Source organism: Epinephelus lanceolatus, chromosome 5 (assembly GCF_041903045.1).
Source record: "Epinephelus lanceolatus isolate andai-2023 chromosome 5, ASM4190304v1, whole genome shotgun sequence".
Taxonomy (NCBI): domain Eukaryota; kingdom Metazoa; phylum Chordata; class Actinopteri; order Perciformes; family Serranidae; genus Epinephelus; species Epinephelus lanceolatus.
In genome coordinates, this window is record NC_135738.1 from 34760032 (window position 1) to 34780777 (window position 20746).

Consider the following 20746-nt stretch of genomic DNA (forward strand, 5'->3'; position numbering starts at 1 on the left):
TATCATTTATTATTTAAATAGCTTAATAACTTCATATTTAACCCAACGCCGACTATTTCTTTTAACCTTTTAAATAACAGGATTTTCTTTCTTCTTTCTCCCCTCACTCACCCACTGTATTGTTCAGGAGCTGACCAATCCTGTGTGCGCCACCGCACAGTCTTATTTGCATCAGGGGGATACAATTTGACCGCTCTGCAGTATTAGAATTCATTCGTTTTAGAAGTGACGTACCGTCCTGATCATGCCTGAAACCACCGTGAAAGCGCCCAAGAAGGGCTCAAAGAAAGCCGTGTCTAAGAGCGTCAGCAAGAGCGGTAAGAAGAGGCGGAGGACCAGGAAGGAGAGCTACGCCATCTACGTGTATAAGGTGCTGAAGCAGGTCCACCCCGACACCGGCATCTCGTCCAAGGCCATGGGCATCATGAACTCGTTTGTGAGCGACATCTTTGAGCGCATCGCCGGTGAGGCCTCCCGTCTGGCTCACTACAACAAGCGCTCCACCATCACTTCCAGGGAGATCCAAACCGCCGTCCGCCTGCTGCTGCCCGGTGAGCTGGCCAAGCACGCCGTGTCTGAGGGCACCAAGGCCGTCACCAAGTACACCAGCTCCAAGTAAACAGCGTTTTTGCTTCTGAGACTAAACCAACGGCTCTTTTAAGAGCCACCCACTTTATCTGAAGATATTCCATAAATGAATACTATAAGCTATGTTATTGACTAGACGTTTGCGACCAAAACAATATTCAAAAACCACAGAAAAATGAGGTATAACATAAGCAGCAGGTTTTTTTTTCCATATTTATCAATTCTGTGTATTGTTATTGACCTCAATATGTACGATATTTAATTACTACTGATTTTATTTCATGTTCTATTCTGCACTTCTGTTAGAAGTCTTTTGTCTTTCTGCCTGTCATCTATGCAACATCAATAAAGTAAAGACTAAAAAAAAAAAAAAAAAAAAATCTATAATGCTTCACCTTGTATCTTTCTTATGGAGAGAAATCTACAAACTTAAACACATCAACATTAAACACCCACACCATAGTTTCTCATCATGTGAACATAAGTTCAGCCCTCATTATCCACCTCTCCCAAATCACACACGACACAATCTGTTTTCCTCCTGATTACACTTTGATTAACCAACTTTTTGCCACAAAGACTCAGTTTTACAGTTGGTTCTTAACTCTGTAGTTTACATTTATACATCAGAAACTGTTGGTGGTTGTCAGGTATGAGAGATACAGACGACTTTGTTAAATTTAGCATCTCTTTAGTCTACTATAACTTAGTTGATAGAAGATTTAATAAGTGATGGAAACTGATACAGCAGCCAAAAAGATCATCTACAAAGTAATACAGTTGACTTAAAGAAAAGACTTGCATTAACTGTACAGTTGCATATTCTGATAAGTATTATATAGAAAGTATTTCTCTTGTTTGTTTTTTCTTAAATGTGAAATACCCAAAAGATTTCAGAGTGATCTGGAATCTCTGTTTTGCAAACTCTAATTCAGTTTACTCTGTTATTATGATGACCCAGATAAAAGTATTAATAAATATCTAATTGATGTTTTTATTCGAAATGCTAAACTTTTTATTCATAAGCAGAGGTGATCAAAGTCACCTCCTGATTTTTTACCTTTTCTCATAGAATTCAAGGCTCCTCTTACATCACCCAGTTTGTTAGGAAAGAAACAGAATACCAAGCTTTTGGAAAATTTTGCAATTTTTCCTCCAAATCGTCTGAGTGGATACATTCTTTTTCTGTGAGCTTGTATCTTCTTTTTGTCTCTTTTGTTGTTGTTTGTTTTATTTTATGCAATAGTCTTAAAATACTGTTATTCATACATTTTGAATATACTCACGTCATACGTTTTTGGTTTTATATGTGGGTCCTGACAATTCATTTTTGTCCTCTGTGGAGGACATTAGTCTAACTAGTGTAACTCAAGTGTTCTTTATGCTATCCATTTGGGTCAAATTGTGTTCTGAAGAGGACATTCAGGGCTTTCTAATGATGTAGACATTATGTGGGTGGGGTTAACAGGGAAAACACACACCCTTTTCAAAATGGCTGCCATTACGTTTTTCTCATTTTTTGCTGTCAGAGTGGTAACTGATGATTTTCTGGCAAAAGTTATGATTATTTTGTTAATATTTAATTTGTTTCCTTAATATAAGGGTCTTGACTTTAATTTAGAGAGATTTCAGAAATCCAGAGTAATTTCAACCTTTTCAAAATACACCTTTTTTTTAAAGATATTTTTTGGGGCTTTTTAGCCTTTAATGTATAGGACAGACAAGCGTGAAGGGGGGAGAGAGAAAGGGAGTGACATGCAGCAAAGGGCCACAGGCTGGAGTCGAGCCCCGGCCGCTGCAGCAACAGCCTTGTACATGGGACGCCTGCTCTACCACTAAGCCACCAGCGCCCCCAAAATACACCTTTTATTCAACGTCCTCTGTAGAGTACATCGGGACTTAGTACCCCCTGTTTTATAACCAGTTTCCACGATTCAGCAGGCCGAAGGCCATTAACGAGAATGACGTTTTTTTTCTCATAATTTCTAATACATTTTAAAGGTTAGTCAGTGTGAAAGCAGAAATTTGGCTTGGAGTGAGACTCTGAAGTAATGTGTATGCAAGAATTTGGAGGTTTATTGGAAAATAAGAACACCTTAGGTGAATGTACATTCCCATGCATCTATGGTAGGATACTACCTAAAAGGAGGATTTCGAGAAACGTCTCGTTTTATTTCCTTTAAACAATGACGATTCTTGCTGAGAGTGTATTCACACATACAGTAGTATCTATAAAGCTTCACTCCACTGATCTTTACCCTTCCTAGGCCACCACACACAATCAAGTTTACCTGGTCTTTGGGGTCCGTCACAGAGGGGTCATGGGTCAAACTATGGGGCTCCCCATCACTTCTTATTGCCTGGGCAAGTGTTAAAGACTACATAGCAAGCATTACACCTCATCACATCATAGATAGTGAGGGGTGAGTGCAGTTGGACCACTAGGCCCTTAAACCCAGTGGTACAGGGTACCAATCCTGCACCCTGACTCTAACGTCAGGTCCATTGGTATAGCTATTAAGAATACACTCTACCTTGCTACCGATATCCATCATAGTGTTAAGCACTGAAGACAGCCACATAATAATTCCAGGGGAGTAAAAGTCCTTTGCAGCTCATACATTTAGAGATAAAGCATAAAATACCCCATAGTCCCATTGTAACTCAGTTGAAACTCATTGACTAACTCTGGAAATTTATGATCTAAGTCCAGATGTCCTCTACAGAGGACATGTGATAAATAAATATATAAATAAATAAATAATATTTTTGATTTTTTTTTTATGCAAAATGTTTCTTTCAAGTCTTATACTTAAATTACAGAAAACAAATCTTGATATCAAAACCTTTTTTCTTCTGGGTCCCTTTTATATGTGCTGTTATTAACTACCTGATGTTTTGCACATGTTGTTTTTCTCATTTTTTTAAACATGACGTTTAGACATTTAAAAAAAGGCGGTTTATAGATGAGTGATTAACAGTAGAATTATAATTTCCCGCCTCTACTGTGAAGGTGAAGGGTTCATCAGTGTCCTAGTTTCTATTGTTAGAACAAATGTCTCCGCCCAGCAGAGCTCAACTACGTCCGCAGAGAGGATGTAAATATCCACGTTCACAGTCTCTAACCACCAGCTTTTCTTCAGAACAAACTAGACTCTAATAAAATGAGTGGTCGCGGCAAGGGAGGAAAAGGACTCGGTAAAGGAGGCGCTAAGCGTCACCGCAAAGTTCTCCGTGATAACATCCAGGGAATCACCAAACCCGCCATCCGCCGTCTGGCTCGCCGTGGTGGAGTGAAGCGTATCTCCGGTCTGATCTACGAGGAGACCCGCGGTGTGTTGAAGGTGTTCCTGGAGAATGTCATCCGTGATGCCGTCACCTACACCGAGCACGCCAAGAGGAAGACTGTGACCGCCATGGATGTGGTGTATGCTCTGAAGAGGCAGGGCCGCACTCTGTACGGCTTCGGAGGTTAAATCACTGACTGTTCATTACTGGAAACCAAAGGTCCTTTTAAGGGCCACCCTCTTACTCATCTAGAGAGCAGAATCTCTCTTAAATTCACCTCAAATAGTGTCACCCTTTTATTTAAGTTACAATATAATTAACACTGTTACTATGTCGTTCCATCTCAACTACGTAGCCCTTTGATGCAAGAGAATATAACCTAGTAGAAATGTTATCAAAAGATACATAATTACTTCTGAGAAGTAAGAAGTAAATTTATTGCTAGTGAGGATGATCTATTTGGAGATAACTGGGGAGATGTGGCTTTTGGATGATCTGGAGGAACTTTAATTTTGCAATGGTGTTTGGTGCATGCAATAAGAGGAAACAAAAGTTCTGCAAAAGTCAAGATCATAAATATTAAACGGAAAAATTACAATCAAATTAGTCCAAGAAAAAGATACAAAATATAACACATGGAGAGGTTTAATGGTAGTTTGTTGAAGATCTTTTTTGTCTTTAAATACAACTACAATCCCAGTCTGGGATCCTGCCTGTCCAAAATCTAAAGTTAGTTTTGCAACACATGGTTAAAATCTGAGCTCATCTTATTTAACTCTAAAATATTCATATAGTATTCAACTCAACAGGTGTACTTTTAAATCCACTACAGTTAAGAATAGAATAAAGCTGGTAAACCATTTTGGATGTTGCCTCATTAATGAACAAATTCTGTCCCTGTAAACAAAAAAGACAACCAGAAATCCATTTATTACACATTCAGAGTGGTAAAGACAGTAGTTTGGATTATTTTCACCATCCTGAGGCTATTGTATCACTTGTAGCCTACAGAAAAAGTAAGTTTGTTGTTGTTATTATTATTTTTAACTGATTGTGTCACTGATGAGTCTGGGGTTACATCTGACCTATAACACACTGCAGAAAGGTGTTTTATTTTGTTTATTGCACTGATTTTGGTCACTCTGGATATCTCAATGTGTCACAGGGTCATTTGTGATATAGATGTTTGTAATGGTCCACAGACACTGACACACTGTATGTGTAACATTAGTGTATTAAAATCAAAATACAGATACTTCTTCACCTCAGTATGGTAAATAAAATGCACACAACATGTTGAATTTTGTTTTTCCAGTTACAGTGTATCAACCAGCTCAGACTGCAACAAACCCAAAATGTGTCCGACTGCAAACACTGCACCACAAGTGGACAAAGAGGAATGGGGTTGAGAGCATGTATCTGACATATAATCACACACAGTACATGGCCCTCTGTATGAGGAACCTGTCCAGGGTGCTTGTGCACACAGACAGGAGGCATTTCTGCTACCATAAATGTATTCATTTATTTCTATTATTAAACACATTTCTGTTCTGTTACACAGCCTGTTTGGAACTGAGTCCATTAAAATCTAGTAACAATAATAATGACATGTTCACGGTCACAGCAGCTCTGATACAAGTCGGACTAAACGGCGGCCATCATCAGTGTGTTTGCTGCGACCAGAATAACTTGAGTTTATTCCAAAGTCATCAACAGCAGATGGTTGTTTTTACACTGGGTCCCTGAACAAACATGTGGGCTGCTGGAAAACGGCTTTGATGGAGCTGTGATGCATTTGAAGTCATTTTAGGAGAGAAATGAGTGGGAAAAGCCGCTGAGCAGTGCTGGCCACGGCGGTGAATAGGTGAGGTTTGGAGGCTCCACAGACAAAATGCAGAGAGCATCAGAGCTCTACATGACTTGAATATGAAGAGACACAAGTCCGCTATCGGCTCCCTTCACTGTCAGCCTTCAGCACTTGTCCCACATTTAGTTTTTCACCTTTTCTCAGTCAAGAGAAAACACAAGTGCTCCAGCTTTCACACTGCACAGAGGAGCCACGGGCTGGGTTGAGTCTCCACGGTTCTCACGGTGTGTTTAAGGACAGCCTCCTGCTCGGAGCTTTGAACAGTCCAGTCAGACTCTCGAGTGACACTGAGCAACAATAACATTATGGCAGAAGAAGCTCCAGCTCCAGCCGCCGCGCCGGCCAAAGCCGCCAAGAAGAAGGTTACCAAACCGAGGAAGGCCGGTCCCAGCGTCGGCGAGCTCATCCTGAAAACTGTGGCCGCATCCAAGGAGCGGAGCGGCGTGTCTGCGGCCGCCCTCAAGAAGGCTCTGGCTGCCGGAGGCTACGATGTGGACAAGAACAAGTCCCGCGTCAAGACCGCCATCAAGGCCCTGGTGGCTAAGGGCTCTCTGGTCCAGACCAAAGGGACCGGGGCCTCCGGCTCCTTCAAGATGAGCAAGAAGGCTGCCGAACCGAAGAAGGTCAAGAAGCCGGCCAAGAAAGCCGCTCCTAAAGCCAAGAAGCCCGCAGCGGCCAAGAAGCCCAAGACAGCGGCAGCTAAGAAGCCAGCAGCCGCTAAGAAGTCTCCCAAGAAGGCTAAGAAACCGACAGCGGCCAAGAAAGCAGCCAAGAGCCCGAAAAAGGCTGCAAAGAGCCCGAAAAAGGCTGCAAAGAGCCCGAAAAAGGCCACCAAGAGCCCCAAGAAGGTGGCCAAAAAGGCCCCTGCAGCCAAGAAAGCCCCCGCAAAGAAGGCAGCCAAGCCCAAAGTCAAGAAAGCAGCAGCAAAGAAGAAGTGAGCTGTCATCAGTCTCATCAACAAACTACTCATTAAAAGGCTCTTTTAAGAGCCACCCACACCATCCATAAAGAGCATTTTCCTGTTTATTATCCTTTCAATACAAACAAAAGTGTTAAAAATAAATATGCATAATGTATTACTACTGAATATTATTTACATTGCCTAATTACAAAGGGAAAAATAAAAAAACTAACAAAAAAACACAGCCATCTATTTCCTCCAATATCTGATTGTTCTTTTCACATCTAATCACAATTGATATAGCCTAAATAAACCTGTTTTAATTACAGTTGTATTAACAGTGGTGGAATGTAACTAAGTAGTCTTGTTTTGAAGTGTCTAATAGTATTTCCATTTTATCTTGGTTTATAGGTTATTTCTCTGTCTGTTTCCTCCACTACATTTATCTGACAGCTGCTTTAGTTGCTTTGGAGATCCATATCAATGATTCAACATAGGCTATATATCAAACTAATAACTGATGATGTTTCACAATTGCTAAAACCCTAAACCCCATCCTCTGAACCAAAGTCTCAGTCGCCTAAACTCATTTTTTCAAATCGCACACTCTTTTGGCCAAACCTTAAAAACTTTTCAGGTACTCAGACTCAATTTGCAAAACTCAGCGGCTTATTTCTGCTAAATCTTAAACACATTCTCAGTCACTAAACATATTTCTGTGATACACTTGTGTTGCAAAATGTGAACACAACTCCAACACAGCTGTCATCTTTTACACACAACTCAAAATTGGACACATGTTTCTAAAGATGTGATCAGACCAATTGGGCAGGATAAAAGTCAGTTCAGAGTGCACAGGTGGCACATGTGTATCCATCTACAATGCTGGTATCAAGCATATTCAGATATACATACCAATGGCATCTCTGTGGTCATCTGTGCACTGATGCAACCAGCTTTTTTCTGACCTGATTTTTGCGTGGGAGACAAACAAAAGACACGCACCTGCATGCTGATACTATTTTCATCACCAGAAGTTTAGGTCGCCTCATCTGTTAAATTAATCAGCTCACTGCCCCCCCCCCCCCCCTTTTTTTGGTGTGCTACTTAAATTATATAATATAACATAATTCCATCATTACGACATGAAAAAAAGTCTTTAAGTTTTTGTCTTAACAGACAGAAACATACAGAAAGGCAGAGGAGGAAGAGTTTGTGTGAGAGGTGGTGGACGAGGAGGAAGGGGACGGGGAAGAGGCCAAGGACAACCAAAAACAATCATTACTGATGAAATTCGGGCAACTATTGTACACAATGTCCCTGTTCATGGGACGACAATGAGAGAAGCAGGGCAAAGAGTAAAATCCAATCCAGATTCTCTTTTGCCAGCATCATCAGGACATTCAGGTAATTGCTTTTTGTTGTACAACATTTGACATACAGAATATTGCACTGTCAGTACTGTAATGTTCATTACAATATTATTTTTACTGGCTGTATATGTTCGTAAGTGCATTTTCCCCTTTGTAGAATTGAAAGACGACCAAATGAGGATGGAAGTACTGCTCTTTCCTTCCAACAACAAGAAGCACTCATTGTTGACAAGGTCCTTCAAAATAATGCCATCCGACTCAATCAAGCAGAGACTGATTGAAGACAATGTCAACTTTGATGGAATCAACAGTGTGTCTTTGTCAACTATTGACCATGTCCTCCAATGCAACATACTTAGCATGAAACAAGTGTACAGAGTACTTTTTGAGTGCATCTCTGCAGGAGTCAAAGATCTAAGATATTAGTATGTGCAAGTACGTGCAACCTACACACTCTCAGCACTGATGCTTCCAGTACAATTCTATGCTCATAGGCCGACTGTTACCATAGGCCAGTAGTTGTGGTTGGGGCTGTTGTGCTGACGTATTGTGGTAAGCGTGTTGTGTCATTTCCTGGGTCATTCCTACTATTTGGTGCCATTTGAGTCCCCATGACATAGTATGGCATATTTTGTGTAAAAATGGGCTAATACTTATTTCTAAAAGCTTGGCTTACTTGGTGAACCGCCCTCTACCATAGAATACAATAATATGTACGCAGGATTAATTAAATTTAAAATAATTACCCTAATTTTAGGACAAGTTGGCTAAACTGCCATGTCCCCAATCACGTTTGCTCAACTTAAGTTACAAATATAAGGAACAGAAATCAAACAAATTCTACATTTTTCATTACTGTTGTATAGCCTCATTTATGATATTCCTCACCAAATGTTATTTTTTGTTATTAATACATTTTTACTGCTTAAAATTTTTAAAATATGTTGTGTCCCTGAGTCGACTGTCCCCCCTGTTACTCTGATGCAAAGATCCCTGAACACGCCCCCTGATTCTTCATCTAGTCACATGACACAGGAAGTAGCTCACATTTTTGGAGGGAAAACCAAATACAAGAAGCAAAGTAAGTACCACTCTTTAATCAGCCTTTTTTCCAATGTTTTAGAATGCTTGACTGATGTGGCAAAGCATAACATGTCCACCCTGTTACACTTATTTATTGTGGAAACCGATCATTTGTGGTAATTTTGGAAATATGGTTAAGAAATATGTTAAAAATCTTCCTTGGCTGTCACCAAGTGCTAGCTTGTTTTTCATCACATGAGTAGTAATGGATAACTTTAGCATAAAATGTCCTCCCTGTTACTGTCCCCCCTGTTACTGTTTTGCACAGTAACAGGGGGGACACACTGTAACAGGGTGGACGTAAGAAAGCTAGATGAACAAGTTTTTTCAGCATGTGTTGGTTTTTATTATTAATTGATTAGTTATATACTTCTAAAAGATTTGTTAAATTGGCATGCTTGTACTTGTCAAGGAATGGCGCCCCTGTCTGCTGCAGAAAAGCAGCAAGGCTACAGGGCACGTCGGGGTGCAGATCCTGAAAGAAGGCAGCAATACCTCAATAAAGAGAAGGATAGGTGGAGAAAGGACAGAGAAGAAGGAAGAAAAAAGAACGTGTCAGACCTCAGTGAACGAGAGAAGAGAACACAGAGAAAGAAATGGCGAGAAAAGAAGAGGAAGCTTAGGGAAAGAGCCAAGACAATGGCCGCTCCTCCAAGTCCAGTCACTCCCCCAGAAGCAGAAAATGCCCCAATACCAGGGCCCTCAAGTTTAGAAGAGAGTTGATGGTTGTGAGTGAGTGAGTGAGTGAGTAAATTTGTTTATAGTCACATTGTGTAATTAAATAAATAAATAAATAAATGAATAAATAGGGGAGTTTAGGGAGTTAATAAAGGGATGGTCTTACAACCACAGGTATAAAGCACAACTCACTTTAATGCGACTAATGGCCTAGAATTGTTGTAGGAGAAGGCACGTCTTGTGCTGGAGCTGAAGGACTCCGCTGACCATCTGATAAGAAGCGCAAAAGTCCCCATCCGCACAGGCCGCAAGTGGAAAGCGCCCGCTGAAGTGGAGAATGCCATCGCCAGCCTGCAACACAAGGAGGTGATGGGGTTAACCCAGACAGGTCGCGCTGGCCTAGGCTGGGGCGCTCCACAACAGTTCTGGTCCAAAGCCACCAAGAGGCAGCGGAAGACCATGGTGGTGGACGAAGTCACCAGGGTGGAGCAGGAACGCTACCACATAAAGGCGGTATCCCAGGGCAGCCAAGGAGCCTGGACGCAATGGGAGGCTACTGTGCAGAGGCGCATCAGCTGGGCAGACATCTGGGGTACGCCACAGAGCAGACTGAGCTTCCTAATCAGGGCAGTCTACGACACGCTCCCATGCCCCCGGAACCTCACCCAGTGGTTTGGGAGTGTCTGCTGTGCGGTACCACCAAGGCGAGCCTCCAGCATGTCCTATCAGGATGCAAGGTGGCGCTGGCTCAGGGGTGTTTCAGGTGGCGCCACGACCAGGTACTGTCCAAGCTGGCAGAGCTTCTGGAAAGACGCAGGGTGGCAGCGAACCGCATCCAGGAAATGGCAAGACCCGTGCTAGCTGCGTACGTCAAGCCAGGCGAAACGCGCAGCACACCCACACAAGAGACCTCCATTCTCAGACCAGGCAAGGAGTGGCAAATGCTGGCAGACCTCAGAAGATGGCTGGTGTTCCAGAGAGAGATCGTGACAACCACTCTCCGACCAGACGTCGTCATGTGGTCAGCGGTTGAGAGATCCGTCCTCCTGAGCTCACCATCCCCTGGGAAGAAGGCATGACAGCAGCCCACGAGAGGAAGCGCCTCAAGTACACTGAGCTGGCAGCAGAGTGCCGAGAGGGAGGCTGGAAAGCCAGGGTATACCCTGTGGAGGTCGGTACCAGGGGCTTTGCCAGCAAAACAGTAGTCCAGCTGCTCCATAGTGCTGGTATGTCGGGGACAAGTCTGCGGAAAGCCGTGAAGGAGCTGGGAGAGGAAGCTGAGAAGGCAAGCTACTGGCTGTGGCTTCGGAGGAAGAAAAGCGGTTGGGGGCAAACACCCCTTTAAGGGCAGCTGCAGGGGGTGGCGGGGAGACGTCCCCATAAGCCACTGCCCCCCCACCGGGAGATGTACTGGTGCAGGGGGCGAAACATCAGTGAACGGCGGTATCCAGCTGACGACCCTGCAGCTGCCCACACTGGCACCGGAGGAGGTGCGGCAGACCGGAAGGCCAGAGCAGGAACCAACACCTGACCTGTGCAATGATCTACAAAGCCAAATATATGTTAGAGGGACTGTAAATTGTGATAATATGCTTATTGTGTTTTAGGCAATATATTGTTGGACGGAGGAATGTCAGGTGAGGGAGAAGGAGGCTGCAGAATGAAACTGAACAGCTACAGGCCTTATTGGAGAGGGAAAGGAAGAAAAAAGAAAAATATAAGAAGAGGTACCAGCGCTTGGCAGGAGTGAAGAAATCGCCACGTTCTGTAGTGGATGCACTGCTACACAATCAAACACCATTAGGAGAAGATTATTATTGCAGGAATCAATAATTGAGGACATCAGAAATAAATATAAAAACACCAAGAAGGAATGGGAGAAACAAATTATAGCAAAAACAACAATTGGAAAAATTATAAAGAAATACAGGCTGCAGAGGGCAGCACAGGTGACTCTGGGCTTTTCAAAGAAGCGAGGTCAAAGACCAGATGGAGGGCTCATAACCTTTGAAAGAAAGTTGAGCAACAGATTACCAGCTGAATGCAAAGAGAAAGTAAAGGCTTTCTTTTTAAGAGACGACGTCAGCCGGATGACAACAGGAAAAAAGCAAACTGTCACTCAAAAGAAAATGAAAAAACAGAAACTTTTGCTAACCGACACAATGAAGAATCTGCACCAGAAGTTCCTCTCAGAAAATGAGCAGCAGGTCTCTTATTCTTGTTTCTGCACCTTAAGACTATTTTGGGTGGTGGTGCCCACAGAAGCTGATCGTGAAACCTGTCAATGTAGAACCCATGAGAACTTAGAGTTCATGGCCAACACCCTGTACAGCCAAGGTCTGACAGCATCAAAAAACCTAGAGGAAATGTCAGATGCAACAATGTGCGATCCCAAATCCAAACTCTGTGCATATGGTGAGTGTAAAGACTGTGTTCTCTCAACACATGCAACGTTGAGAGCTCCTACAAACACAGAGGTAGCCATTACCCAGTGGTCTCTGGAGAACAATAACAAACTGAATGATGGAGAGGAGTCTGGGAGAAGGTCAACGATTACGGTAAAAAAAAAAGTGATGACAACAGAGGATGCACTTGTAAGTGAATTCCAGGACAGACTCTTCCGATTCAGGCGGCACATCTTTAATATCCGATGGCAATACAGAGCCTACAGACAGCTAAGAGAAAACTTGGAGAACAATGAATGTCTACTACATGTAGATTTCAGTGAGAACTACTCCTGTAAATATGCACAAGAAATTCAATCTGTCCATTTTGGAGGGTCACACAAGAAAGCAACCCTACATACTGGAGTGCTATACACTGCAGCTGAACTGTCCCCAGTGACTTTCTGCTTCATCTCACCTTCCAGGTGGCATGATCCTCCAGCTATCTGGGCCCACCTTGACCCTGTGTTAGACATAGTGAGGGAGAGATACCCTCTGATCAATCACCTCCATGTCTTCAGCGATGGCCCAGCTACCCAATACAAACAGAAGGGCAACGTTTACCTATTGTCATAAGAGCCTCTCAAGAAAGGCTTAAAAGACATCAGCTGGAATTTCTTTGAAGCCAGCCACGGAAAGGGGGCTCCCGATGGTGTAGGGGGTACCCTTAAAAGATCAGCCGACCAAATTGTGTGGCATGGAGGAGATATCCCCAATGCAGAGGCCATGTTCCACCAGTTGAGGAACTTGGGCACTTCGGAAGAACTTTTTCTCGTGGGAGAAGGAGATGTTGAAACGAAAGTGCATTTAAATGATGGATGTGCCCCCACTTGTGCCTGTCAAAGGAACAATGAAAATCCACCAAGTCATCAGCCTCTCTCCAGGGACAATTAAGTACCGCAACATAACTTGCCTATGCCAGACAGACAAAGGTGTACTGGATTGTCCGTGCTATGGGCTGAAGGAGGTGAGCCTAGGAGAAGAGGCAAGCCCACATCACACGAAGAACCATCCCGACTTGAGGTCATCATAAAAGAAAACATTGGGCAGTGGTGCATTGTGACCTATGATGGTGAACCCTACCCAGGAATCATCCTGGAGGTTGAAGATGATGTGAGAGTCAAGTGCATGCACAAGAATGGGACCAACAAGTTCTACTGGCCAAGTCCACGAGACGATATCCACTGGTACCCGGATGACCAGATTGTGTGCCTGATGAGAGAGCCACAGCCTTTAAACAAGAGGTCTGTCCAGCTGGAAAAGACAGTGTGGACTTTCTTAGAAAAACACCTGGGCTGCTGATTTCTTAAATAGCCTGCTGTTGGAGACACTAAATTTGTGAGGTCAGAGACTTTGGGGGTGGCGTTAATGTTTAATGGTTGTTACTGGAAGTACATTTTTACTTTCATTGTTACAATTTGTAATGGTAATGTGATTGTTGAATGAATTCCCTTTCTTTAATGAAATGTATTATTGTGTGTGTTTAGGAAATGTTTTATTGCTTTTGTGGTAGGGGTGTGGGTGGGTTGGTTAAATGGCAATGTTTATGATTAATTGTTTTTTATTATTGGGAGTAATGTTTATAATTTTAATGTTCATGTAAATGTTGAATACATTTACTTTCATTAATGAAATGTGTTGTCCATTGATATGAGGTCCACCGTGTTACATCCTGTCCACCCTGTTACTCTTCTGTCCACCCTGTTACCTGTGTGTTTTTTGATAATAATTAAATAAAAATAACAAATACTAAGCATTTCACATTCCAAAAGTAATGTGTTGAAATTACATTGTGCCTTAAAATAGAGCAAGACTTTTTGTGAATATACTTGTTTGTGAATATTTGTCAAAATAAATATTTCAAGGGTAAATCAAGGGACATTTTAACTCTTAGAAAATGGAACTATTACAATCATTGTGCATTCAAAACATATATTAACAGAGATGAGAATGTCCCATAACAGGGTGGACATTTGGTCTCTGTAACATTCAAAGAATTTGGTCAGAATTATTAGACCATAATATCCTGAGCTGGACCAATATAGTTTTCTTATATTTCTTATAAGTCCTTATTCAGATAAAATAATAAAATCATGGAAAATTTAACTTTTTTTTTTGATAAAGTAAACAAGGCTGAAATGGCACCGAATAGTAGGAATGACCCTTTTGTGTTTCTGTGATAGCGTCTCTGTGCTGCTCTAGCGAACTCTACCAGCTTTCTTTCTGCTTTTCCTCACTTCGGTTGCTCAAGATCTACTTCAAGTCTTAACCCACAATAGTTCTGTTTAAGCACTCATAGCTCTCCTCTTTTTTATGACTTTCTTGCTGATCTCTTAGCTGTTGTTTGCACATTACTAGCCTTGTTAGCTACATTAGCTTAATAGTTAGCGATGGTTTCTCCTTCCGCTGCTCTTTCTTGCTCAGTGTGCCAAATGTTCAGTTATGCCTCTGCCTCCTTTAGTGACAGTGGTAATTGTATTAAGTGTAGTTTATTTGCTGTGTTGGAGGTGAGGCTCAGTGAATTAGAAGCGCGGTTCTGCACCATGGAAAACCACTAGGTAGCTGCGGTAGTTAGCCAGTCCCCTGTAGCCGGTGCGGAGCCACATAGCATAGCCTCTGCTAGCGGGCCTCCGGTAACCCCTGTGCAGCCGGGAGGCTGGGTAACTGTCCGGGAGAAGCGTAACTTCAAGCCGAAGCCCACGGTTCACCACCAGCCTGTTCACGTTTCTAACCACTTTTCCCCACTCAGCGACACACCCGCTGAGGACAAAACTGTGGTTATTGGCAGCCCTATTCTGAGGAACGTGAAGTTAGCAACACCAGCGGCCATAGTCAAATGTATCCCTGGGGCCAGAGCGGGTGACAGTGAATCAAATTTAAAACTGCTGGCTAAAGCTAATCATAGATTTAGTAAGATCGTTATTCACGTTGGCGGCAATGACACCCGGTTATGCCAATCGGAGGTCACTAAAATTAATATTGCCTCGGCGTGTGAATATGCAAAAACTGTCAGACTCCGTAGTTTTCTCTGGACCCCTCCCAAATCTGACCACTGATGACATGTTTAGCCGCATGTCATCATTTGATCGCTGGCTGTCCAGGTGGTGTCCAGCAAACAATGTGGGTTTCATTAACCACTGGCAAGACGGCATTCATCCCACTTTGGATGGAGCTGCTCTCATATCGAGAAATTTGGCAAAGTTTATTAGTAATCCAAAACCCTGACAATGCCCTCTGTCTGGAGCGTGCGTCCCGGCGGTTGCGCCAGGAGCCTTGAGGTCGCTGAGGGCATGGCACAGCTCTGCTCCACGAGGTGTGTCTCCTCACTCTGTCTGCTTCCTCAGAAGCATTCTGAAGGTGGGCAGTGGCGCTCTGGAGGAGCGGCCCAGAAGCTCCCCGCTGATCTGCGCCGGGAGCTGGGACATATGGAGCTACATGTTCCGTTGCAGCATCGTTTGCCAAGCCATGATCCGAGTGGCACCGTCGTTGCCGTGGAAAGGATCAGAATAGCTGACATAGCCTTCCCGATCTCCGGGATGTCTGCTTGGCTTAATGTTAACTGATCAACAGGTTAGCCTTGCTAACATTACCTAACGTTAGCAAGTTACTTAGCCATGGGCTCACCTACCAGCTCCACATTCAGTTGGCTAAACATTGTATAATGTGTAGTGGACAAGTCACTGTTTAAAGCGCTGTTTTTCATGTGGTCTACAGAGTTGTCTGCCGTCGAACAAGACGATGCTAACTTGGAGCTAATGTCGCTACTCCACTGCCGCTCTCCAACACCATCCAGCAGCTCAGGTCAAAGCCACCAGACCAGGTAAGAGTTGTTGTACTGTTTATCCAGTAGTTTGTCTCACCAGACACTATGCAAACATGGAGACATACCTAAAAGTATGACCTGATAATATAAGTATGTGCTGTGATAAATGAACAATCATTCATACACAATCCCCTACCACCCATGACTGCTGCCACTGAACCAGGACAGCTACATACTCCAATCAGCAATACTATGCACAATTGTCACTGTTACTTTTATACCCATATCCTCATTTCCATATGGTGTGAGGTCTGTATACTGTGTCGTAAGACTAGTGCTGATTGTTGAGCTGACACATTTGTGACATTGTACTGCTGAACCTGTGTTTATCTACTTATGAAATAATGAAAAACTTTTAAACTGATTCTTCTATTCTTGTACACAGGGAAGAGGAAGAGAGACAGCAACACAAAACTGCTTGAATACCTGGAGAGGGCAGACAAGAGGTTCTTGCAACACATTAAGGACCTGAATGATGCCTTGCTGCAGAAGCTGGAGACTGACACCAGTGTGTTTCTTGGACTGATGGGGCGCATGGTATCTGTGATGGAGGCCCAAGCCTTTTTGTATTTAAATAAATTCCTTTCTAAAGAGACACGTCTGCTTCTGTATGTTTTCACTTAATAATGTACAATTTAACTGTGTAATAAGTTCAAGCAAGTAAAGCTAGTAAAAACAAGTCAAGAACTCAACAGGTTACCCATTTATGAAGATGCTTTTCATAGATGATAGATTTCAGTCACTGTTTATAAAGAAATGAGAACATGACAGCCATAATCATTTCTATGAATTTACTGAACTGACGGTTGAAACAATATGGTGACATGAATTAGTCCAGCAAACACAGGTAAGAATCAGGTAAGCAGCAACAAAACAGCAGAAACAATGGAGAGTAGCAGCCATAACATGTGCAGCATACACAACCAGAACTAAATAAAACAAACATTTGAATGGTAGGTTTCATTTAATAAAGTTTTGCTTGTATTGAAAAATAAATGTGTATGCGCATGCGTGTCTGTACATAAATGGTTGTATGTGCAGATACATACAGGGTCTTGCAGATCTGCATTCATAGCATGTGAATGTGCTGTACATTTAATGTATAAGGAAATGTACAGCACATTTGAAGTGTAATATATCATTCTATTGAGTTTATTACATTCTATTGATGCCATAGTTCACTGGTGCCAGAGTTCATTTCACAGAACTAAGCATCCTCTTTTGTCCAGCTGAAACTACAATAAACTAGCCCTCAGTTGTCTAAATAAGTACACATAATGTTACACATAATTTGCATTGTGAATTAGCTGTGCTCTGCCAGCTAACGTTAGCTTACAACAAAGGCTAACATAACAATCTCAGTGTTAGTAAGAGACAAACCGTGTTCGGTGATTACCTATCTTCTGGAACGTAATTGCCGTCCATACAAATCTTTTTGAGCAGCACAAATACGACGTATCTGCCGTGTTTGGATGCAGATGAAGCCTTGAAGTGCCAGGAGTAACAGCTACACAAGTACCTGGTCCGCCATCTTTGTTGTTGTTCGACATAACTGACGTATACAGTGACGCAATGACACCACCTCGAGCCGTGGAAAAGCAAATTGGTTCTCAGCTGGTTCGCAAGTTGAACCAACTGAGAACCAGCACCAGCACTGGTCCCGAACCAGCACTGGAACTGCTTTGGTGGAAAAGGGGTAAGTGGCGCCAAAGAAAATCTTCATGACTGTGCATGCGCACGGAGATAAACCCAATAGCGACAGCTCTTAAAGGGCTACGCCTATATGAAATAGAAGTTAACTAATGATTTCCTTCTTGTGTAAATTGAAAAGGAGTGGCATTAATTACAGGGCATTAATTACAGAGCATCGGCCCACCGGGCATTTGCCCGGTCGGCCGGGCCTTTTTTTTTTTTTTTTTTTTTTTTAGTCATGTCATGATATCTATTGGTACACAAAACTGGTAGATCGGCCCATTAGTCATGATTGATTCTGGGCTGGACCAATTACAGCCGAGGGCCGATGCCCCCTCCCACTTGGGCCTCAGCTGCCAGTCAATCAATCATACAGAGAGAGAGGAGATTGACAAAATTGAGAAGAAACTCAAAGGAGGTGCGGAAAAAATAAGAGAGAAAAAGAGACAAGTCCTTCAGGAAGATGCTGCCAAATGTGCTAAAATAACACAGATGTTTGCTGGCTATGGCGGAGCTTCTTCAGCGGCAGCATCAGTGACCGCACCCGCACTGGCATCCAAAGCAGCCGCAGCAGGTGATGATGGCAGAGGCGGCCGTCAGCAGGTGGATGAGGCGAAGGGGAGGCAGGAGGAGGAGACCTGCGGCCGCCGCATTATATGACGACGGCACAGTCGGTGCGACTGGAGGGGAATTTGAACTTCAGGTAAGAAGTGATGAACTGCAGTCTACCTGGGTCAGATATGAATCAAGTTTGGTTGATAGTTTATTTTCGTTGTGCTTGCTAACTCTTAACACAGCATAGTTAGGCTATGAGTAGGTCATTTAACAATTTAGCTGGCTGTTGAGCAGCATGACGGGGTTTCTCTACTGCTGGGCTGTCTCTATGATGTTATACTAGTGATGGTGATCTTAGTGCTTCAGTAACTTTATTTTATTCATTTAGTTAGTTAAGTATAGTCTTTATTAGTTAGGTAGTAAAATATTTCAATGTCTATTAATTGATATAAGTGCACTATGCAGTAATTCTTTACTCTGAAACAGCTAAAGCTCAACAGAGCAAAAATGTTCATGTAAAACCAGATGATTAGGCTAGTTCATTATACACCCTCTACACTTGCAGATATAATTTAGATTGAATCAAATTAGGATTTGCCAGGAGATGTGATGCTGCCCATTAACATGAAAGTGGCTTGGAGTTAAAAGTAACTACTTAAATGTATTTGTCTTTTATACATAAATATCCTCTTTATTCTAGATATGTTGTGTTTTTATCTTATTGGTTTTTTTACTGACATGTAACAGCAAACTCTTGTGGACAATAATTACCTGTATTTTGTTTTTATTGTGGGCATGTTTCCATTCAATTTAAAATATGCCTTCACTTTTTAAAGGTTGCCATGTTTGAGGAAGTATTATGTGTTGCTATGCTGTTTATTGATGTGGTAAGTACATAGTCTATGAAAATATTACTAAATCTGTCATTTATTCATTTTAATATTCATCAATGATCATTTCTCACCTCTATTCCTCACTGTCCAATTTTCAGGATCCCATCATACGTTCATTGTTCAGGAGGTTCACTAGACCAAGCAGCCTTTTGGGTTCCTCTAAGTAAGTACTTATAGAATAATGGGACTGGGAGGATGGTGTAGGTTTAAATTTATTAGACAAGTACATATAGACCAACAAGACAGTGTACAAGCGGTGTCACAAGAAAGTTTGTTTTCATTCATAGGCTTCATTGTCTTTCCATCAATACCTGGTGGGCCGGACTAGGCTCAAGATGCCCGGGCCGATTTTTTGTCCCAGTCCAGCCCTGATTAATTATATTAGGGTATACATCATTTATTATTTAAATAGCTTAATTTTATATTTAATCCGACCATTTGTTTTCATTTAAATAAAAAAAAAAAAAAAAAAAAAAAAAAAATCAAATCAGTAATGGCTCAGTATTAAAAGTATGGGGTTTGTAACAATACACATAAAGATAAACACAGAACATGCTGATTATGGTCTCATTTTTCTATGGTGCTTTACATTATTTTAGTCGTAAACGTCTGATCATTAATACACAGTAAGCATTTTAGAAAGTCTTCAGATAAAGTGGGTGGCTCTTAAAAGAGCCGTTGGGTTGATATAGGAAGCGGAAGGACAATTTACTTGGAGCTGGTGTACTTGGTGACGGCCTTGGTGCCCTCAGACACGGCGTGCTTGGCCAGCTCACCGGGCAGCAGCAGGCGGACGGCGGTCTGGATCTCCCTGGAAGTGATGGTGGAGCGCTTGTTGTAGTGAGCCAGACGGGAGGCCTCACCGGCGATGCGCTCAAAGATGTCGCTCACAAACGAGTTCATGATGCCCATAGCTTTGGACGAGATGCCGGTGTCGGGGTGGACCTGCTTCAGCACTTTGTACACGTAGATGGCGTAGCTCTCCCTCCTGGTCCTTCTCTTCTTCTTCCCGCTCTTACTGACACTTTTAGACACGGCTTTCTTTGAGCCCTTCTTGGGCGCTTTCACGGTGGTTTCAGGCATGATGACGACGGTACGTTTCTCCCAAAACGAATGGAGTTTATTTATGCAGAACGGTCAATTTGTATCCCCCTGATGCAAATAAGACTGCGTTGTCGCTCACACAGGATTGGTCAGCTTCCGAAGCTGAGGAACAATACAGTGGGTGGGTGAGGGGAGAAAGAAGAAAGAAAATCCCGTTACTTAAAAAGTTAAAAGAAATAGTCGGCGTCGGGTGAAAATATAAAATTATTTAGCTATTTCAATAATAAATGATATATACCCTGATACAGGCTAAATAATATAATTAATGCTACTCCTTTTCAGTTCACACAAGAAGAAAATCATTAGTTAACATCTGTTCAAAAGCTTCTCTTTCTGATCTGTAGAGGATTTTAAATCCTCACATCATCCACCTAAGCTGTTTGGACTCTAAAACAAAAACTAGAATAAACATGTCTTCTTACATTTGATAGCTTGAATATGTTACAGCAGTGAC

The 20746-nt window shown here is 42.4% G+C and overlaps 3 protein-coding genes and 1 pseudogene across 3 annotated transcripts; 3 read left to right on the forward strand and 1 right to left on the reverse strand.

Annotated features, from left to right (window-relative positions):
- The first annotated feature begins 229 nt into the window (after positions 1-229).
- LOC117262019 (histone H2B 1/2) lies at positions 230-965 on the forward strand. The gene has a single exon (XM_033634634.2). It carries the CDS (start codon positions 245-247, stop codon positions 617-619), a length of 375 nt encoding a protein of 124 aa, XP_033490525.2. The 5' UTR covers positions 230-244; the 3' UTR covers positions 620-965.
- A 2773-nt stretch (positions 966-3738) lies between these two features.
- Positions 3739-4414, forward strand: LOC117262776 (histone H4). Its single transcript, XM_078168367.1, has one exon. The coding sequence runs from the start codon at positions 3753-3755 to the stop codon at positions 4062-4064; it is 312 nt and encodes a 103-aa protein (XP_078024493.1). The 5' UTR covers positions 3739-3752; the 3' UTR covers positions 4065-4414.
- A 1295-nt stretch (positions 4415-5709) lies between these two features.
- LOC144463603 (histone H1 pseudogene) lies at positions 5710-6868 on the forward strand (annotated as a pseudogene).
- A 12514-nt stretch (positions 6869-19382) lies between these two features.
- LOC117261938 (histone H2B 1/2-like) lies at positions 19383-20286 on the reverse strand. Its single transcript, XM_033634547.2, has one exon. It carries the CDS (start codon positions 20269-20271, stop codon positions 19897-19899), a length of 375 nt encoding a protein of 124 aa, XP_033490438.1. The 5' UTR covers positions 20272-20286; the 3' UTR covers positions 19383-19896.
- Positions 20287-20746: the final 460 nt, after the last annotated feature.